Below are 21,589 nucleotides of genomic sequence, written 5' to 3'. Positions count from 1 at the left end.
AATATATATTGAATCCAATCTCTTTACCGAATGATATATGAACCCTCCAAGTATTTAATGCATCAAAACCTACGACCTAAAATACTATTTGATTGGGATCAAAAGGAACACATATAAGCTTTTCATCTGAGATAATTTACAGTTTACAGCATTGTTACATATCATCAGGCTTTATATCCCATCTTTTCTTGTGCACCATGAAACTTTTAAGAAAGTTTTCCATTTCTTCAGCTATTGGTCCTGGTGTTAGCTCCACGATATCTTCTTCATCGTCACTGCAAATCCAGCCATTGTAAGGCCTGCGCTTTGTGGTCAAGCTATCACCTTGCAGTGGTGGTGAGTTGTGACAATGAAGTGGAGTAGAGTGGTTGTTACCACAAGGATATGTAACATCTCTTTTGCTACAGCCTTCGGCTTCAACTGGTAGGAGAGAGTTACCTGATCACAATGAATGACTAAATGAATTTATGCTATTAAAATTTACAAGTTAAATGGTGCTAGTTGGATTGGGTCGAAAATATGACCCAAACCCGTAAATTTCAATGGGAATAAATTGAAAGGGAAAGCTGGTTACCGGATTCATTTGTCGGTTTCGGTATACACAAAGTTTTATTCAACTCTGATGCACCGTCAAAGCCATTGCTGGCTTGGGATTCAGTGTTAAGTGGACTCACATCAGAGCATATAGGTAAAACAGCAGTTCTACTTGAGGTCTCAGCAACTGGTTCCTTAGGATCACTTGTTCCTTCTCCGGTTACCTTGAAAAACGAATATCAAAAAAACAATCAACAATTAACTAAAGACATGTTCATTATAACCGAATGCTGAAATCAATTGTCAATAAAAGAAAACAGAGCAATCCAGAAAGCAACACACAAGCAAATTCATGAGGTACAGATAGGATAAAATAAATCATTAAGAGCATCAAAAGGTATTCGCTATCACAAATAGTTAAAGGCTGCTATGAGATAGTATGTCAACTTCCAACTTTGCTTTATGAACCTTATCAAGCAACAATCTTCAACGATGATCAGTCACATAAAACAAATAACCCAACTAGAGATAAAGTTCATGGAAGTTTAATACAGAGCACAATACCCCCAACAATCGGTTGATAACATTCAGCATTTTCAGAACCCTTGTACTAGAAAGGACCAGTTTGCTCTTTGATCTAATATACATAAATTAATTTGCTCACTTTTCGAGTAAATGGGGCAAAATGCTAACGGACTCTAGTACAAATACCTCCATAATATTTTTACCCAATAACAACCTCAGCATATCTACACAAGATAAGTTAAACATATAACTTTGATTCTATATTTCGTTGTAGCCTAATGTATTTGAAGCTTCTGATCATGTAACAAATACACACACACACACATATATATATACATGTATGTATATCACCACTACAGATTAATGAAAGTTAATTGTTACATTTTTCAAATCAACTTCATTAGGAGTGGAAGATGAACTGCAAGGTTAACAATTTGGATCTTCACTAACAAGACCAGAAAGCAATAAATGACGGGGACAACAACAACATTACAATATAAGACCAAACATGAAACTCCTAAAAAATATAAAAATATATACAATTTTTATAAGAAAGCAAAAACAAATATAGCTTCTACCTTTTCAAGTATGGCTTCAAGTAAAACCTTGTAAGCAGAATCTTCAATGAATGGCCACCCATCTTCCCCATAAACCTGAAACAAAAACAATCTCAGATTTTCCTTATGGCTTTTTCTTTAAAACCCAAAAAAGAAAAACAGAAACTAAAAACTTTTTAAGAACTCACATTTAGCAAATCCTTTATGGTTGTTTGAACAACGTCTACAGGAAACCCATATGGCTTCATTGCATCAATGGCAGCATCCTTTCTCGTATTAGATTTCTGCAACATCCAAAAAAAAGTACAAATTTTTCATTAAAAGTGAACGATAGGAACAAACTTAAGAGAAATCAAAGGAAAAACAGGGAAAGAAATTGCCTTTTTCGGACGTCTTCTTGGAGGCATTTTTTCGCACTGCTTCGCAAGAAAAAAACAATGGAAAAGGGTTCTTAGCAAGCGACCATGGCACTGAAAAAAATGGGATTTTTTTTTCTTTTTTGGAGTGGGAACTGGAAGGATATGGGAATTAGGAGAAAAAGTGGAGTTGAAGACGATGAGACTAGGTCATTGTTATATGTCTTAACTCTGCTTACGTTACTTTATTTTTGTACTTGTAGACATACAAGCAGGGGCAGAGTCGGGGGTCGGGGGTCGGGGGTCGGGGTAGAGGTGTGCATGGGCTGGGCCGGGCCCGGTTTGGGCTGGGTCCATAAAAAATTTTGGCCCGTTTTCAAGGCCCGGGCAAGGTCCGGCCCGAAATATGGGCCTAGAATTTTGTCCAAGCCCGGTCTGAGAAAAAAATGATAGGCCCAAGCCCGGCCCGGCCATATCAAAATTTTTTTTTGCTTTTTTTATTAAATAAAAAATTTTAAAATATAATAAATCAAACAAATTTAAAACATAAAAACAAATATTAAAACAAAAAAAAATAAAAAATGGGACTAAAATAATTCTTAAAATAATACATAAATTAAAAATATAATAAAAAGTAATTATATTAAAATTAAAAAATTAAAACAAATTAGAACTAAATTAAGAACTAAATTATATTAATAACAAAAATTTTACAATATCAAAATAACATTAAAAACAACAAAAAAACTAAAGTAAAAAAACTAAAGTTACTTAAAATTTAAAATTAAAAAAATTAAAAAATTTTAATATTTCGGGCCAAAAAAATCTTGCCCGAGGCCCGGCCCATTTTCTAAACGGGCCTCGTTTTTTGCCCAAGCCCATTTTTCGGGCCTATATTTTTACCCAAACCCTCCCATTTTTCGGGCGGGAATGCACACCTCTAGTCGCAGGGCACGGAACAATTATAAGACAATCTATAAAAATAGTTGTTTTTGTTAATCTCATATTATATTTTAGTCACTTATATTAGAACTGTTACGTTTTAGTCACTTACGTTATCATTTTGTTAAAGTGGTCACTTTACCATTAAGCTCCGTTACTCCTTAATTCCGGTCCTACATGGTAGCCCAAATGGGTTTTAAATGCATTTTAGTCATTTTTGTTTGCCTCATATTATATTTTAGTTACTTATGTTTGAAATGTTACATTTTAGTCATTTATGTTATCGTTTTGTTATAAAGTGGTCACTATACCAATAAACTTCATTACTCCCTAATTGCGGTCCTACATGGCAGTCCAAATAGGTTTTAAATGTCAATTTAGATGTCCTATGTGGCAATCCAAAATAAATTTATTTAATAAAAAACTTATTTTCATCCCAACAACTAGACATCTAAGTTGGCATTTAAAATCCATTTGAATTGCCATGTAAGACTTCCATTAGGGAGGTAACGAAGCTTAACGGTAAGTGACAATTTTGTAATAAAACGATAATGTAAGCGACTAAAATGTAATATTTCAAACATAAGTGACTAAAATATAATATAAGACAAACAAAAGTGACTATTTTTATAGTTTATCCTAAAATTTATAAAATTTTAAATGAGTGATCGTTAAATTGTACTTTGACCCTTAAAATAATAATATTTTTTATTTAATACTTTAAAAAATATAAAGATATAAACTATTAAAATGATAAAATTGTATTTTTACTATTGTAAAAATATACAATTTAATTTTGATCCCTAACAAAATTTTCTTATTTTGCCCTGAAGTATGGGATTAGTCCAAAGTGTAGGTTGCACCACAAGTTTAATAAGGTTAAAATATTTTAGAGTTGTCTACTTTTTAGATTTAAAATTTTAAGTTTAACTATTAAAAGTGAAAGTATTTGAGAGGTCTATCTATTATAACAACTTGATCAAATTAGTTTCTCTACTATTAAATGGATCAATTTAGTCCTTGTACTATTAAAAAGAATTAAATAATGTCAAATTGAAATAAGTTAACATTTATTATTTAAAAAATATTATTTTGTGTATAGGAGAAATAATATTTTAAAAATTTTTATAGTTCAATATAAGAAATCTATTATTTAGAATTGAACAGAGCAACTGAAAAGAAAAAAATTTCAAGACATTTTTTATACAATAAATGTTAATTCTATTAAAATTTGGACTTACTTTAATTCTTTTTAATAGTATAGTGATTAAATAGATCCATTTAATAATAGAGGGACTAATTTGATCTAGCCCCTATAATACAAGGACCTCTCAGGTACTTTAACAACTATTAAAATTTCTAGAGATATTTTTTTGGTTTACAACTTGACCCAAAAATTTAGAGAAATTACGAAATTACCCCACTGATAATTTATGATTATTTTTGTAAAAAATTTTCTGATTCGAGGTGAGCCCACACTCGGCAAACGTGAGCTTGAGATAGCGGAGAAGACTACTTGGTCGAAGCGTTCATCCTAGATGAATTGAAAACGTACAATTTTGATTAACTGTTTATTACTTTAAATATCATAACTAATATTTTGTTTTGGAAAAATTTTTAAAACTCTAGTTTTTTCTAAATTTATTTTCTGCTGCGTTTTCAAACCCGTTTTTTCCAACAAAAGTAAGGTGTTACATTTGTAGAATCATTAGGAGTGGAAGATGAATTGTAAGGTTAATAATTTGGATATTCACAAACAAGACCAGGAGTGAAAGCGAAAACAAATACAAGCTTCTACCTTTTAAGCATGGCTTCGAGTAAAACCTTGTAAGTAGAATCTAAAGATTTTCATTTTAACTTGATTTTTAAATTTCAAAACTTTTTAATTATATCTATAATTATAAATCATCGATGACATATCAATCAAGTACTTCCATTATTAAAATCGTTAATTTAACTATTAAATTACACTTAAATTTTATATGACATAATTTAAAATGTAATTTGAAGAGGATGTAAATAAAGCAAGGAAGCATGCAAGTGGTTATAAAGAGCTGGGAAATGCCATACATGCATTGAAGTAGGAGAAGATGAACGAATGGAGGAATGGCAGATTTCAAAAATCTGTATAATTTTAATTTTAGTGATTAAATTGAAAAAATTATAAGATTCAAAATTTTAGGACTGAAATGTAAATACTATAAATTTGAATTACAAGACTAATATGTAAAAATTACAGAAATTAAAGTATATGGTCTATTTTTTTAAAAGAATATGAAATTTTGCATAAGAGATGGATGATAATAGTGACATATATGTTCTAAATATGTTAAGATTAGATAATTTGATTTAACATGTGAATTGATTTAATAATTGTTTTACTTCATAATTTGATTTAGCATGTAAATTGATTTAATAATTGTTTTACTTTAAAAGAAAGGATTGGTAATTAATTAGCTAAAGTTAAAATAAGTATAGTTAAAAGAATTTAATTAAAAGATAATTGGTAAAATTGATATAAGAAATTTAAAAAAGATTATGAAGCTTAATGCTTTTAAAGGTAATTACACTAGAGCCGATTGAGTATTAATTCGATTGGCATGGGCATTATTGTCAATATAGGAGGACTTAGGGTCGAGTGCACTGAAGCACTTTATCCTCCTATTTATGGGTTGGGGTGAGGCTATAAATAGTTCTAGGTATTGTATTGAAAAGAGCATATATGATCAGAAATTATAATGAGATTTAAAAAAAGTAACTTAATACTAAATTTCGTAGGTGTTGTTCACTCTGTCTTTGGTTTTTCTACAGCAGGTGGAGTTATTCGTGACGGGAAGGGAAACTGGATATTGGGCTATAATCGTTTCTTAGGAAGTGTTCAGTTGCGATTGCTGAGTTTTGAGGCTTATTGGATAGTTTACTTCTACTCTAGAAACAAGGATATGATGAGGCCATCATTCAGTCAGATAATCTAGAGAATGTCATATCTATTAATGACAATTCGCCTGTAGGACCTTAAAGCATGCTAATAAGGCGAATTCAACAAATCCTAGCCTTTGAAAGGAAATGGTCCTTGCGTTATGTTCCTAGAGAGACTAATCGGATAGCAAATGCTTTAGCAAAAATGGCTCTATCAAATGATGAAGTATTGCACATATTCGAGGAACCCCTGATGGAGATTAATAAATTTTTAAAAAAGCCTTTTCTTCTAATAACTCAATTATAGCAATCATTTGTTTTATTTATAAAAAAAAGTAACTACACTAGAACTGTTTAAGGGTTTGGTTATCCGTCCAACCCTGATGGTCTATCCAAAATTTAGTAAGGTTTGGGTAAAAATATTAGGACCAAAAAAGGTTAAGTTACCTAAATTTAGAATTGTATTCAATGAAAAGAATATATTGAATTATTAAATTAAAATCAATAATATGGGCTAACCTAAAATAGGATTGGTTAGCTATTTATAATTATGGGCAGGCTTGAACAAAATTTTAAGTTCATGTTTCTGGTCAAGCTTTGATAAGCATAAAGTGTATTAACACCATGCTTAAGCCCGATCTAACTCATGAACACCTCTAAACTATATCGAAGGTTGCTAAATTATTAGTAAGTTTAGGTTTTGATTACTCAACTTCAAGAAATTACAAAATAGTTATTGAACTATTTGAAAGTTATCATTTAAGTCACTCAGATATTAGGGCAGGCTCTGGGGGCTATTTTGAAGTGCAGCCGCCCAGAGTCCAAGGATAAAAGGGGCCCAAAAAATTATTTATTCAACTTAATGTGGGAAAAAAATTTCCAACTAAAATAAATTAATTGAATGCATCCTCTTATTTTGATTTCTCGAACCAAGAGATCCATGAATCGGGATCCTAATACATATAGATACTAATGGTCCAACGGAAGCAAGAATTTTCAGGAGCATTTGGAACATTTCGTTTTTTAGCAGAAGAGTTGTTTTTAACTAGTGTTCAATCGATTACGTATTAATCAACATTCGATTAATTGGTCTAAGGTTATCGACAAAAAAGATTTGTCTAAGTCTCTTAGTTTCTTTTTGTCCAAGTTGCTTCTCTTTTTGTCTAACTCACTTCTTTTTTCCTTTGTGAGTTTCGAGAATATCCCCGCTCATAGGTCTGAGATCTACATCTATGAATTGAAAGGTCCGAATGATCAAGGTTTTCAATTCTCAATCATAAATACTTCATCTTCAACTCTTTGGCTTATCCAATCCTCCTCTAATCCCCAAATTCCAACTCCTACCATTTAAAAAAGAATTTCAATTTTCCCCAAAAAAATCAATCGTTACTTGCTTTCAACCTTCTTTATTTTCCCTTAACCATGGTAACGAGAGAAATTTTCTACAAATTAAATAGGGCCAAATTTGATTTGAGTAATACATCATTCATCAATCATTAGCATCAATCAATTGAAGTTATTAATTTTTACTTTATATTCGAGAGATTGAGAACCTCCCATCTACGGTCTATCGGATCTACCATTGTTGCGAGTATAATTCTCCCACCTTCCTCTTCTTTCTTTAATCTTTTCATTCTTAATTTGATGATATTTTTGGATTTTAACTAATAAAGTCATTAAGTATCCTTATATTTAACTTCTCCCCCTAATTCCTTTTTTTATGACAATATATTACTACATATCCTTCTTTCTTTATGACTTTATGCGATTAAAATTTTAATTGTTTTTGTTACTTATTTAATTTTAATTTTTTAGTTGCATCTTCCTCACAAATAATTGATGTTGGTGTTATCATTAATGATTTTGCATCTCAGAATACTGGTAGAACCCTTTTTTTTAATGATTTTTTATGTTTTTGTGGTTGATGTTATAGGAGTAGATTGAATGAAAATTATTTTTTTAAAATTTTATTAGAAAAACATATTATTCCCTTAGTGTTATAAAACATATTATTTATAATTTTTTTAAAAGAGCCCGATTTATTATTTCGCCTAAGGCCCTAAAAATGTCAAGAACGGGCCTTCGCCTTCAATGGCTTTGCTATGTCTGACCACCCATTTCATCAAGATAGAACAGAGAGTTTGTTTTCTTCTGTATATACAAAACATAAACATAAAGTCAATGACTTAAAAAATGGGAAATTTTGGGTTCTTGCTGTTGTCTAGTAATTGTTACTCTCTTTTTTATTTTATGTACTAGAAATGGAAAGCAGCATCTTTGAGGAAAATTGTTTAAAAAACTTTATGTTGTTAGCCCTCATGATTTTCATATTTTATACATGCATGTGTAATAGGTAAAATGTGTTTGAGACTAAACGCATGATCTACCTATCAATAGGTAAAATGTGTTTGAGACTAAATGCATGATCAACCTATCAATTCATTTATCAACTTTATAAAGTAAACAAAAAAAATTGGAAAGAAAGAATGAAATTTTCCTTTCTTTAGGAATGCCAACGCAATGTCTGAGATGATGTTTCATCTTCCAATCCCTTTAAATATGCCATTAGTACCCCAAGTCTATTTCAGTTTTAGATCTTCTTTGGCATTTTGGTCATGGCTAGAATTTTTCTTCAATAGCTTAGCCTAGTTGCGATCATTTGGCTTCAATCCATAAATAGAACTAACTCAAATTTCCCAGTATATTCATCCCAACCAAGCATTTCCTTTTCATTTCACAAATTCAACTCAATAACCTTGCATTTGTGCCTCCGATGCCAGTAAGCTGTTTGGGTGGCTTTCAGGCAGCGCTGCCAATTACTTGCCCATGTGGTTGGTCCTTATCCTCGATTCATCTCTCGGGTTGATCGGTTATAGAGTGAAATGTCTCTTCTTCATATGCCGTGTCTCCAACTTATCATATGGTGCCATTTTCTTTCCCGCTATGCTTACGGGAAATAGCATTTGTTGGATCAACACTGTTTGCTACCTTGTTATTATTAGAAACTTTCCCCTCGCCATAGGATTGACAGGTAGCTACCAGGGATTGAGTGCAAAAATCTATACAGATGTTGTGAATGTTGTCTATCATTGTTCAGACGTGGAGAGAACCAGAGCCTATCTTTTCCTTAGCTGTCTTACCCCTCACAGTTAGTGTCATAGTCGCACCAGTAGTTAGAGTTATTGATGCTGTGAAGACAAAGAAGGCAAAAGTTGCATTCATATTGATTATTATCATAACAACAGTTACAGACGCTTTTACTATCATGGGCAGTATGGGATTAGCATCAAGCTTGTTATCACCATTTACTGGTGAAGTAGGAATGGGCAGTATGGCCGATTATGGTGTCATATGTGGCACCATATGGCACCAGGTTATTGAGTACAATATCTCTTCCTCATATGGCGCCTATTAGGACGAGATGAACCAAGGATAAGGACTAACCATATGGGTAAGTAATTGGCAGCGCTGCCTGAAAGCCACCCAAATAGCTTACTGTTAGAGGCAAAAGTAAGGTTATTGAGCTGAATTACGAAATGGAAAGGAGATGTTTGAGTTAGATGAATAAGCTGAGAAATTTGAGTTAGTTTCATTTATGGATTGAAACCAAATGATGGCAACTAGGCTAAGATATTGAAGAAAAGTTGGGCATGACCAAAGCCAAATGCAAAAGGAGATGTAAAACCGAAATAGGCTTGGGGTACTAATGGCATATTTAAAGGTATTGGGAGAGAGATGGAATTCTAGTTTCAATTCAGTTAAAGTATATATTATGCGCCTTGGCGTAGGATCTAGTCACAGGTCTAGACGAGAAAGAATTTTTACTTCGACCTATGGTTACTCAAAAGACAAATTCGTCATTGACTGAACCCCCTTCCCAAACTAACGCTTGTGATAAAAATAAACTGCTTACTTTATTTCATATTGGCAACCTTTTTATAGGCTGTTAATTACAAAGGGAAAGTCCTAATAGAATTCCTAATTTAAAGTTTATAAGGAAATAAAAAAACCTAGTAAAACTAAAACTACTAAAGAAATTAAATAAATGTAAAACTCTAATTCCTATTCCTTCTTTGATATTGTTTTCCAATGAAAACATCCATATTATTACTCTTCCTCTTTAAGTTGAGCTTGTCCTCAAGCTCAAATTCAGGATAAGCTGCTCAAAAACTATCAATTGGTTCCCAAGTGGCATCTTCTTGATGACATCCTGCCAATTGCACTAATAGTTCCCGTCGACCTCGATTAAGCCTGGTATTAATAATAGGTTGTATAGTAGGCAAGGCCTTGCTATCATATACTAAGGGCAAGTCTCCTACCGCATCTGGTTGAGGTCCCTTGTATTCTTTGAAGAAAGAAACATGGAATACATCATGTATTCTACTACCTGTAAGTAAGTCAAGCTGATAGGCCACTGTTCCTATTTTGTTCAAAACCTTAAAAGGACCGAAATATTTTGGCAACAACTTGTGATGCTTCTATTTAGTTATCGTCAATTGTTGATATTATTGAAACCGTAACCAAACCCAACCCCAAACTTTAAAATTCAACTCACTGTGCCCCAAACCATAAGTGTTCTTCATTCGTTGCTGAGCTTGTAAGAGTCTATCCATAAGTGTTCTTCATTCGTTGCTGAGCTTGTAAGAGTCTATCTCGAGCATTTTGTAAAAGTGCATCTATCTTGTAGAGCCTTATCCACAACTTCAATCCTTGTAGAACTAGCTGAATAGGAGAGAAGTTGAGGTGGATCCCTACCATATACTAATTGGAAAGGGGTGGCCTTTAGAGCATTGTGATTTGATGTGTTGTAGCAATACTTAGCCCATGGAACCCAATCGACCCACTGTCGTGGAAGATTATTAGAGAGGCATCGTAGGTACATTTCTATTGTTCGGTTAACTACCTCTATCTGACCATCAGATTGGGGATGGTATGCTAAAGAAAAAGTGAGCGTAGAGCCACTTTGACGAAATAATTCCTTCCAAAATAGGCTGAGGAAAACTTTATCACAGTCTGAAACTATGGATTCCAGCAAGCCATAAAGTCGGAATACCTCTGCAAAGAAGACAGTAGTAACAGATATAATAATAAATGGATGGGACAAGGGTAAAAAATGGGCGTACTTCGATAGTCTGTCCACAACCACCATAAGTACCGATTTCCATTTTACTTTGGGTAGACCCTTCATGAAATCCATAGAGATATCAGCCCAAACATGTTGTGGTATTGGAAGAGGTTGAAGTAAACCTATGGGTTGTAAATTTTGCCATTTGTGGCATTGGCACACTAAACAATGTTGCACAAATTCTGAGGTTGCAAGCTTCTTTACCTTTCAAAAAAATTTTGACGAAGACGATGTAATGTTTTCAATCCCCCTTCATATGCCTTAGCATGTATAGAGGAAATAATAATGGGAATAATTGGTAAGGTAGGTAAAAGGTACAACCTTCCTTTGAAGAAAATCAACCCATCTTGTGCGACCCAATCGGACCCCAATTCTCATTGTAGAATTCTTTGCTGGAGTTGTGATAATTCTAGGAAAGCTTTTATTTCTTGTCTGATGGCTTTAAAAATTTCAACTTGAGGGAATGAAACAGTCATGAGGTGTGGTAAGTCTTCTTCTTTTCTAGATAAAGTATTTGCAGCTCTATTCAACTTTCCTACTTTATACTCCACTCGGAAATCAAACCCCATTAGTTTGCTAATCCAATGCTGTTGTGGGGATGTCGTAAGTCGTTGATCTAATAAGTACTTAAGACTGAAGTGATCAGTATGGATGAGGAAGTGCCTTCCCCAAAGATAGGGTCGCCAATGAGTCACTGCCTTTGCCAAACCAATTAATTCACATTCATAGGCAGCCAACTTAAGGTGTCGATTTGCAATCTTGCAACTGAAAAAGGCAATAGGATGTCCCTTTTGTTACAGTATAGCTCCAAACCCGCTGTCCAAAGCATCACATTTTACCATAAATTCCTCCTTAAAGTTGGGTAATTGCAAGACTAGGGCTGCTGAAAGAGAAGTTTTTAATTGGGTGAAAGCAACATCAACTTCCTTAGTCCAGTTGAAGGCATTTTTCTTTAGAAGAGATGTTAAGGGTGCAACAACTTGTCCATAATTCTTGATGAATTTTGTGTAATATCCTACCAACCCAAGAAAACCTCGTAGAGCTTTGGTAGTTTTAGGAGTTGGACAATCGGTGACATCTTTAATTTTAGTGTGATCAACCTCGACTCCTTCACCATGGATGACATGACCGAGGTAGGTTACCTGAGACTATCCAAAGAAACAATTGGATTTCTTTAAGAACAACATTTTATCCCGTAAGAGTTCAAAAACTAATCTTACATGATGCATATGTTCAGTCCATGTTTTGCTATAAATTAATATGTCATCAAAGAAGACTAAAACAAACTTATGCAAGTGAGGGCAAAAAATGTCATTCATCAAACTCTAAAATGTGGAAGGGGCATTGATAAGCTCGAATGACATGACAAGAAATTCAAAGTACCCATAGTGGGCACGAAAAGTTGTCTTTTCTACATTTGTAGTTTCCATTCTAATTTGAAAATATCCCGACTGTAAATCCAATTTTGTAAAATATTGCCCTATAAAGTTCATCCAACAATTCCACTATAGGAATTGGATATTTATCTTTAACAGTGCAAACATTAAGCTCACGATAATCAATGCAAAAATGCTATGACCCGTCATGTTTCTTTACCAAGAGTACTGGAGATGAGAATGGCGATCTATTGGGTCGGATCATTCCTTGTTGTAACATTTGATCACACTACTACTCAATCTTATCCTTTTGAAAATGTGGATATCGATAAGGCCTGACTACAATTAGTCTCATTCCTGGTTTAAGAGTTATACGATGGTTACATTTGAGGTTAGGAGGTAACCCAAATGGTTCCTAGAATAAATGCGCAAATTCTGCCAGTAGTTTATCTAATACTATATTAGTTAAATCATGTCCTTGTATCAAATTAAGTCGTGGAACTTTCTCAAGGTGCTGCCCTTGCCATAGCATCTTCTTTTTATTTACTGCAAATTGCATAGTTGAGGAGCTGAAATCCTATAAAATTGGGCCAAGGGTACACAACCATTTAACCCCAAAAATCATATCAAACCCTTCTAATGGTACTGTATAAAAATCAGCTTGAAAGTTGTCATTGGCCACAACGAATTGCACTGATTTACAAATGCGTATGCTAGGAACTCGTCCTCCATTTGCCATACATGCTTGCAGCCCAGATTTCTTTTGTATTTTCAGTCCCAATCTTGGCACTAAACCTTCATGTAGAAAGTTATGTGTACTGCCTGAATCAACGAGAACTAACATTGTTTTTCCTGACACCTTTGCTGTTAGTTGCATAGTAGATAAATTGCAAGTTCCTCTAATGGCATGTAAAGAAATTTCAAAATCATCTACCTCATCATCTTACTCATCTTCATTATCTGGTACTTCTATTCAAAATAACCTTTTACATCTATGTCCCATGGAGTAAGACTCATCACAATTTTAATACAATCCTTTAGCCCTTCTTTCTGCCATTTTTACTCGTGTCAATCTCTTGATAAATGGTGCGGAAGAACCTATTTTGCTGTTATTCCCTACTGGTTTAATTGTTTGTCCTCCTTTCTTTGCAAAGCTCTTAGTTGTTGGAATAATTGAAGTGTTGCCAACGTTTTGGGAAGCTGACCAGTTTAAATTGGTTTGAGATAACATCTTAGAAGAGACTTTTTGTTTACGTTCCAATGCTCAAGCCATATTCATTGAAACTCCAAGGTTTCCCGGTAGTAAAAAGGTTTATTTGTTGTCGAGGTTTAAGATCAGTAGTCCTAGCCAGTAGTAATTGAAATTGGCGTTGATATTCTTCAACCTTTCCAGTTTGTCTCAGGTTTGCAAGTTCCCCCAAGGGTTTATTACTCATAGGTGGCCCAAACCTGACATGACAACACTCTTTGAAGCGAGCGCTCCCAATCTAGATTTCTCTCTTCTTCTTCGATTTGATCAAACTACAATTGTGCTTCTCCTAAGAGACGGAATGAAGCTAAGCCGACTTTTTCTTCTTCGTTGGTCTGTTGATTGCCAAAAAAATTTCGCATCTTTTTAACCATTCTAAAGGATCTCCAACACCATCATAAGTGGGAAATTCCATCTTAGATTATCGTGGCACCATGCCCCCACCGTGTTGCGAATCTGAATTTCTTTTCTTGCTTCCACTGCTGCCCTATTCTTCATTATTTTTTTTAATCCCCTTTCGTTGTCTTTTGGACCGAAAGAGATAACATGGCCATCTGCTCCTCTAATGCTTGTTGCCTTGTAGCCGTTTGTTCCATGAATGTCTCCAACTTGGATGTCAAAGTTTTTTCGTCACCCATGATAGCTGACTCCGGTACCAAGTTGTTATGCGCCATGGCGTAGGATCTATCACAGGTCTAGACGAGAAAGAATTCTTGTTTCGACCTATGGTTACTCAAAAGGCAGATACCCATTCCCAAACTAACGTTTGTGACAAAAATAAACTGCTTACTTTATTTCATATTGACAGCCTTTTTATAGGCTGTTAATTACAAAGGGAAATAAAAAACCTATTAAAACTAAAACTCCTAAACAAGTTAAATAAATGTAAAACTCTAATTCCTATTCCTTCTTTGATATTGTTTTCCAATGAAAACATCCATATCAGTATACTCCTAATTCCATTCCAATTACTTCTACTTTAAGCAGTACAAACTACTCCAATTATCATCAATATAATTTAATTAGAGGTTAATGGTAATTAAATGATGAAGAAGAGGCATTAAGAACATGATTTTGAGGCTGCTGCTTCGAACATGCAGATACAGGAGCAGGTGCAGTTCCTTCATATTGAATAGGAGATGAAATTATAACTGTTCGGCAATTTTACTGCGCTTTGTAGGTGACTCATTTTCTTGCCTGCTGATTCTGTTTCATCTCCTCACTATTAATAATTTATTGAATCCAAGTATCCATTATGCATGTATGCAATTCCAATGGCAAGGGGCTAATACCAAGCAACAAAATCCACCCTCCTTTTCATTAATCTAGGTATGGTATGGTATTGCTTGTTCCTGCTGCTCACACTAGGTATTGGTAATTGCAGCTAAAGATTTACTTGGGAATTATGAACATCAATGTTTTATATAATCTTATATAGATGTATATCGTGTATGTAAATTCAAATTTTCAAAAGAATATAACTACTCAATTAATTCCATCTTTGTCCAATTATATTATATTATATTTTCCCATCGGATCCTTCCTCTTCGTTTACCTAGCCGCCATTGTTTATCACAAGGAAATGCTTTGGCATGGAATGCTACACAAACACCTTTATGAATATGTACCTGCAAATAATAAAACCTTGGAAGAATCAAATCTATTGAAATACACATCATAGTTTGGGCTCGAGTTTTCTCAGGCTTTTTCTAGTTCAGATTTTTTTCGATCTATTAGGGGCTCGAGTCTTTTCGGACTCGAAAATTCTCAAGCTCGGGTATTTTTGGATTCAAGCTTAGATCGAGCTAAAATAATATACTCATTATTACCTAAACTCAAAATAAACTAATTATATATAGCTCAAATCTCAAGTCCAAAATAAAAAGAAATTAAACCAATATTGAAATATAATTTGTAAAAGTTAAAAGCCCAATTCAAAATCTAATTTAATAAAAATAATATTTTATTAAGATATTAAAATTTTGGTAATAGTTTATGTATTACTAGTTATAATTATAAACATTTATTTTAATATATTAATAGTTATATATATTAATACCCATAAAATATATTATTTATTATATTATTTCGTTATATAATATTATATCACATACTATAATAGTAGAGTAGTATATAATATTTTAATTATTATCATATATATTAATGTTTATTATTATTGGGTTGACTAGTTCAGTGACAATTTTATAACTTTTTGAAGTTAAGTGATCAAAACGTAAGTTTATTAATAGTTTAATAACCTTAGATGCAGTTTACCCGGCTTTAAAAAGTGATATTATTTCAAAATTTTAGTTCCCATTTCATCAGTTATTCAATCTAGTCACTTCTAGTGAAAATTGACAGTTGAGAAAAGATATATACCTAATTGTATTTAGAGTTGCAAGTTCTCTATTTTCTCAAAAAAAAAAAGGCAAGCAAGTCTTGTGAAAATGAAAGTTTACCATGAAAGAAAGAAGAAAGGAACAATGAAATTAGGAGAGAAAAAAAAGTTCCATTATATGTCAAAATCAACAGTAAAGATTCAAAAATGCAGACCAAATTTTTTATGCAATAATAATATTTTTATTTAAATTTTATTATAAAAATAATGAATATTCAAATTCAACTCAAATCAAACTTGAATAAAAAAGGCTTTCGTAAAATCCGATCCTAATCTGACCCTTGACACCTCTATTTATTTGGGACTAGATCGGTTTGTCAGGTCATTTGATCTAAAAATCGATCGGTGTATTAATCTGAATAAAAGGATTGAACCAGCCTCTAAGTAGACATTTGGAATCGATAAAAACTAAAGGTTGAACAAGTTAAATTGATTTATAATTTTTTGGAATAAAAAAATTTTAATCCCTAAGCTTTGAATTTTTTCAATTCAATCCCTAAATTTTTTCGCTAGTCTGCATTAGTCATTTGACTTGACAATTATTTTCAAATTTGGACCTTATAATAATGTGGCACAATAGGATTATGCCATGTCACCATCTCACATGTACTAAAATTGGAAAAGAATTGTTCAACCAAGACTAATGTGAACCAATAAAAAAGCTCAAGGACTAAATTTAGAAAAATTACTAAGTTCAAGAAATAAACATTGTCATAAATTTTAATTATTATTGAACCAACGAAGATAACTCCATTTTCCATAAGTAGGAGAGGGAATGAGGATAAAGATGAAAGTAACATGCACCCACTCAAATCATTGAAAAAATCATTTTAGGAAAACCACAAATCAGTGTTCCTTTTTTCAATTAGGTCCAAACTTGACCAGTCAAGAGCTTCTAAAAGAAACCAATTAAGCTTGAAGAAGAAGACATTTTAGTGGTGGGTTCATTTAAAAAAGAAAAATACAAACAACTGAATCATATGAAATAAGCCAAGCAATATATGATCATATAGACTGTAACTAATTTGTTTTCTTTTGGATCCAAACAAGCCATGTGAAGAAAATTCCAGCTTGAAAAAAGATTACTTTTTTGCCTCCATAGAACAATATATATATATATATAGGGAATACCATAAAACCCTTTCACAATCATTGATTACTTGTAGAACAAGGTAGAACAAACAGAGAAGAAACTACGACACACTGAAATATACTGGACTCCGGTGATGCCGGTGCTACAAAAAAGGGGTTCGAGTTTCAAATTGGAGTATTTATATCAGTGATGTTTTGATGATGGTGAAGGTGGACATTGGTAGCACTTGGCGAATAATCCGAACGTATCTACTTGTTTGATGAAATTCGTCATGCTAGCCCAACCTCCTAATCCGAATCCGACTACGAAAACCCATATCACGATAGCTGTGTTCACCGCATAGATTGCTGTCCAGCTTGGGAGGAAGCAAGGAAGTTTCTCAGCTGCATTCTGTTTCATACATCATCAAGGACCAATGAGTAAAGTTGATAAATTTATATGATTATGATATAGTTTTTGAAAGTCCAAAAGTTTTAACTTTTTATGTTTTGATCACTATGATGGTTTAGCCTACCAGAAAATTTACTGAATGACAAGGAAATGCCAACAACCTCATCTTTTTTCACTGATAGATCCATTAGTGGGGACGAGAATCCGAGAACTGTAGTGACTTAGGACATGAAACCGACCTACAATCATATGTCTCAAATCGTATCCCCGCAAAATAGTGCGACTTAACATGATTGCTTCTCTTAAGTTATACTAGGAATTATGTTTGTAGCAATCAATATCATCTAATAAGGTAAGTACAAACAGAGGCCGGCAGCAAATGAGGAAATTTTACGAGTTTACCTTTCTTGCAGAGGCCGATTTATAAGTGAGCGTATGAGCTAAAGCAGGGATGATGTAGACAGTGAAGCTAACCAAGAGCGATCCTACAGCCGAGTTAATAGGACCGAAGAATGGAAATATGATAGCCAAGAACCATATAGGTATCACCACAGGTAACCGAGATACGGCCCTCAAACAAATGCTTTTTGTGTCATGCATCCCCACTACTTTCTCCCACACAAAGTACAACGGCGTGCAAGCGAACCCGAAGGTAATAAACTGCAACAATCGGTTCATCAAGTCAATTTCACTGATCAAACAAGACTATACTAGCATAAAACCGACGAATCCGCAAACCTGATGGATTAACATTAGGATAACCGCTGCATCACGCCATGCCGAGTGCGGGAGGAGTGAAAAGGCATTGGAATGGTTAAGGAGTTGATCACCAAAAGCCCAATAGACAGCGGAGGCGGACGGGATGGTTAGGGTGAACACATATAATGTGGCCAATAGGTATATGTACTTGAACTTTTGAGGTTTCCACATAGCATGCATAATTTCACTGCAAAAGATTAATTTGTTTTACACCTATTTTTTATCATTTATCCGGACACGAATATGAAAATATGTTCGCTCACCACTCGAGTAATGTAACCATGGGTTAAAAGTAGCAAATTGCCCTGTGCAATTATCATGACACAAACAAACCCCACTCAATTACAAAAAGCTAAACTCAAACAAAGCCTACAAGTATCATTATTTCACTTCTTAATCATTATTTTGATAAACTTCGAAGCACACATTTACATATCATTATTTGAGGTTTAAATTTAACAATTTTTTTTATAAATTAAGCTTTAAACTTAACATTTATTCCGTGTAATAACGAAAGTTAAATTTAAAGTTTAACTTGTTAAAAAAAATTCAAGAAACGTCAAATTCAGACAAAAAAATGATTTAACAGCAAAACTTGTAAAATTACCAACCGACCAGAATTGATGATATTTCACTAGAACTTTTTGACCAAAACAGGAGACAAGAAAGATACCAAACCAGAAACATTGTCTCAATGGTAACTTTACTAAGTGAACAAAGGGATATTAATGAATTTGTTTCAAAAACTTTTGTCCCTTTCTCAAATCCCAAGAATTTGCTAACAAAAGCTGCAAATGATATCCTATTCTAAGTAAAAACCCCATTTTTATTACAAATTTTACTGCTTTTCTTGTTCAATAAATTAAAGCAAAAAAGTCATTTATTCTTTTGAAACAATAGCAATAATGATAATAATGACACCTACACTGTGACAGCATGTCCGCCGAAAGTATACAAGATATTGGTGGCACCAGTGAAGTACAAAACCAATTTGGTTGGACCTTGATGAGTTACACCTTCCACCTATAAACAAATAAAAGTAAAAAAACTGAAAGATTTCAAGATTTAACCAACTATTTCTTGTGCTTTTTTACCTGGCCATGAACAAGAGCTGCTATGGTTAAATACCATGCAGTATATGTAGTCATCCCAAGTCCCAAAAAAGACCAGATTCTGTAGTTATGAAATGAAGGGATGAACACTGTTGTAGCACAACAAGCTCCAAAGATATATGTCCATGTCCTCTTATCTAGCTTGTCATTTATGTAATATATGTTGCTGTAATAAAACAAACAAAAATCAGACACCATGAAAACTGAAAGAATTTGATGAAAAAGTTTAGGGGAAAATTAAAGTGAGACCTTGCACAAGCTATAAGCTGAATGACAGAACCAAAGAGGAGAAAAGTGCAGTTAAACGCTAATCCAATAGCTTTCCAATAAGGTCCTAATAAACCATCCAACACTTCAAACCACTGCATGTTGAAGACACAAAGTCACAAACCATACCCAAACATGTTTTAGATTATGTTCATATGTTGTGTTTTTTTTAAAAGGGTTTTTTCTATGATAACCTGTATGACATGGTTCTTGAAGCTGACATTCTCTTTTTCTTTTCTGGTTCTATACTCAATATATAAAACACTTATGAGATAAGCAGTCCAGCTACCAAGAACACCATAAAAAACTTGTAAGATAATCCCTGAAAGCATTCCCATTTGAGAGAAAGAGTATGGTAGTGTTAATAGAACTTGAGCCACCTGCAAAACCCCATCATCAAAAACATAAAAAAGATTCAGTTTTTTTAACACTAGTTTGAATTATTACAAGTTTTCAAGTTTGGGGTAGTACCTGATTTGAAGCACAACTGAACCAAGCATCATAAACTGAACCACCATGCCAAAGAAGACTCTTAACACTAAAAATGGAATTATCTCCTTGATCTTCTTCTTCATGCTCCATAGTTTCATTTAAGCTTGAAACAATGGCTTCCTCTGCTTGCTTCTCACTTGACATTGCTTCAGTCACAACACAAACACAAAATCAAACCAAAACCAAGTTTTTTTAGAACATGCACCTCAAATATTTGACTATGTGCTTACCCTACAAGCTATGAAAAATACAGATCCTTGACAAATGTTATAAATAGCAAGCTTCTTTAACTGATTGTGTGTATTTATCTCGTTTTTTTTACCTTTAAGAGCAAGAAACCTCAGTTTTTAGGGTGGCTGTTACAGCTTTATTATCATGGGTCTGATTCAAAGGATTTTATAAATGCAAACAGAAAGAGAAAAAAAAATCATAATTCCAAGGTTGGCAGTGCCTTAATTACAGCTAAAAAAACCCTTTTAAAAAATCATTCCTTTTTACACTCAAAGGTCCAACAAACAATAAAAAGCTTTACTTTGAAGATGAGATAAATTCATAAACAATCTGCCATTGGAAAAAAGCAAGAACCAGGAAGACACCCAAAAAGGAAAGCAAGGTAATAACTAGGAAACTATAGAAAAAAGGGTAAGGTTTTGGTTGCTTTTCTTTTTTACAGTTTTCTTAAGAAAAAAAAAAGAACTAGCAGAGAACAAAAAGAAAGATGAAATCTTTCTTGATTTTTAAAAAGCTAGTGTCCGAGTTTTCAGTTAATACATATGTATATATATAAGAGTGGCAGAGGAAGATCTTTTGTCTTGTTGTTTTAACACTGTTTCATAGCCTCTGGGGGTGTTTGTCTCAGTCACTAAATGAGCCTATGAAAGAAATATAATAAGTTAAAATATCATATAAGTGTTTATACTTTTCATAAATTTAAAAGTTAATCCTTAAATTTGATTTCTTTTAATAAATTTTAATTTTTAAACTGATGAATCAAGAATCAAATTGAATCAAATAAATCTAAATTAACTTTTTATTTTCTCTATCTTTTTGCTATTATATATATATATGTATATAGGAAATTAAAAAGAAAATGAAAGAAATGTCATCATAGAATTTTCAGCATCATGATAATGAAGTGCATGGCTTCTAGCAATTGTAATGAATGAAATGTAAATCACTGCAACTTCCATAACTACAAAGCTTACATCCATGATTGCCAAACCATCAATCATCAACTTCAACATAAAAATACAAAAGTAAATTTCAAAGCATTTTAATTTTAAAAATAAAAAGCTATTGAAGGGAAATAATACTGTCAAAAGGTGGATAGTGTGTATATGGGAAATTGAGCCAATTGATTATTCATATTGTAAACAAATCCAAAATCAATTCCTTGTAAAGAAAGATTGAATTCATTTATCAAAAGGATTTGATACATTTGTAGATTTTAATTGACAAAAATGATAAAAGAAACATTGTATATATTTAATTCATG

At 33.1% G+C, this 21,589-nt stretch overlaps 2 protein-coding genes and 1 pseudogene across 3 annotated transcripts; 1 reads left to right on the top strand and 2 right to left on the bottom strand.

Moving 5' to 3' along the window:
• Nucleotides 1-4: 4 nt before the first annotated feature.
• LOC121207863 (uncharacterized) lies at nt 5-2,214 on the bottom strand. The gene is made up of 5 exons (XM_041078371.1): nt 1,997-2,214; nt 1,805-1,900; nt 1,638-1,712; nt 575-758; nt 5-438 (listed from the first exon to the last, which is right to left on the bottom strand). Exons 1-5 carry the CDS (start codon nt 2,021-2,023, stop codon nt 155-157), a joined length of 666 nt encoding a protein of 221 aa, XP_040934305.1. The 5' UTR covers nt 2,024-2,214; the 3' UTR covers nt 5-154.
• A 3,238-nt stretch (nt 2,215-5,452) lies between these two features.
• Nucleotides 5,453-12,490, top strand: LOC121208145 (protein NUCLEAR FUSION DEFECTIVE 4-like; annotated as a pseudogene).
• Nucleotides 12,491-16,983: 4,493 nt separating this feature from the next.
• Nucleotides 16,984-20,850, bottom strand: LOC121207860 (auxin transporter-like protein 2). Of its 2 annotated transcripts, none has more exons than XM_041078367.1 (9): nt 20,417-20,850; nt 20,074-20,240; nt 19,797-19,982; nt 19,585-19,697; nt 19,318-19,501; nt 19,149-19,246; nt 18,203-18,410; nt 17,867-18,124; nt 16,984-17,464 (listed from the first exon to the last, which is right to left on the bottom strand). In XM_041078367.1, exons 2-9 carry the CDS (start codon nt 20,236-20,238, stop codon nt 17,258-17,260), a joined length of 1,419 nt encoding a protein of 472 aa, XP_040934301.1. In that variant the 5' UTR covers nt 20,239-20,240; nt 20,417-20,850; the 3' UTR covers nt 16,984-17,257. The 2 variants fall into 2 exon arrangements, with proteins under 2 accessions (XP_040934301.1, XP_040934300.1); XM_041078366.1 differs by having other exon boundaries at nt 20,627-20,850.
• Nucleotides 20,851-21,589: the final 739 nt, after the last annotated feature.

Source organism: Gossypium hirsutum, chromosome A10 (assembly GCF_007990345.1).
Source record: "Gossypium hirsutum isolate 1008001.06 chromosome A10, Gossypium_hirsutum_v2.1, whole genome shotgun sequence".
NCBI classification, from domain to species: Eukaryota; Viridiplantae; Streptophyta; class Magnoliopsida; order Malvales; family Malvaceae; genus Gossypium; species Gossypium hirsutum.
Note: the sequence above shows the minus strand (reverse complement) of the source record. Positions and strands in the feature narration are given on the sequence as shown.

Excerpts from the sequence above, each read along its gene's own strand:
- LOC121207860 (XM_041078366.1), bottom strand. The coding sequence starts at position 20,648 with ATGAATTTATCTCATCTTCAAA. Across the intron at positions 19,983-20,073 it reads TCAGTTGTGCTTCAAATCAG|GTGGCTCAAGTTCTATTAAC; the intron begins GTACTACCCCAA and ends GGGGTTTTGCAG. Across the intron at positions 18,411-19,148 it reads GGCGGACATGCTGTCACAGT|TGAAATTATGCATGCTATGT; the intron begins GTAGGTGTCATT and ends AATCTTTTGCAG.
- LOC121207863 (XM_041078371.1), bottom strand. The coding sequence starts at position 2,023 with ATGCCTCCAAGAAGACGTCCGAAAAAG. Across the intron at positions 1,901-1,996 it reads CAAGAAGACGTCCGAAAAAG|AAATCTAATACGAGAAAGGA; the intron begins GCAATTTCTTTC and ends TGGATGTTGCAG. Across the intron at positions 759-1,637 it reads TTGAAGCCATACTTGAAAAG|GTAACCGGAGAAGGAACAAG; the intron begins GTAGAAGCTATA and ends TCGTTTTTCAAG.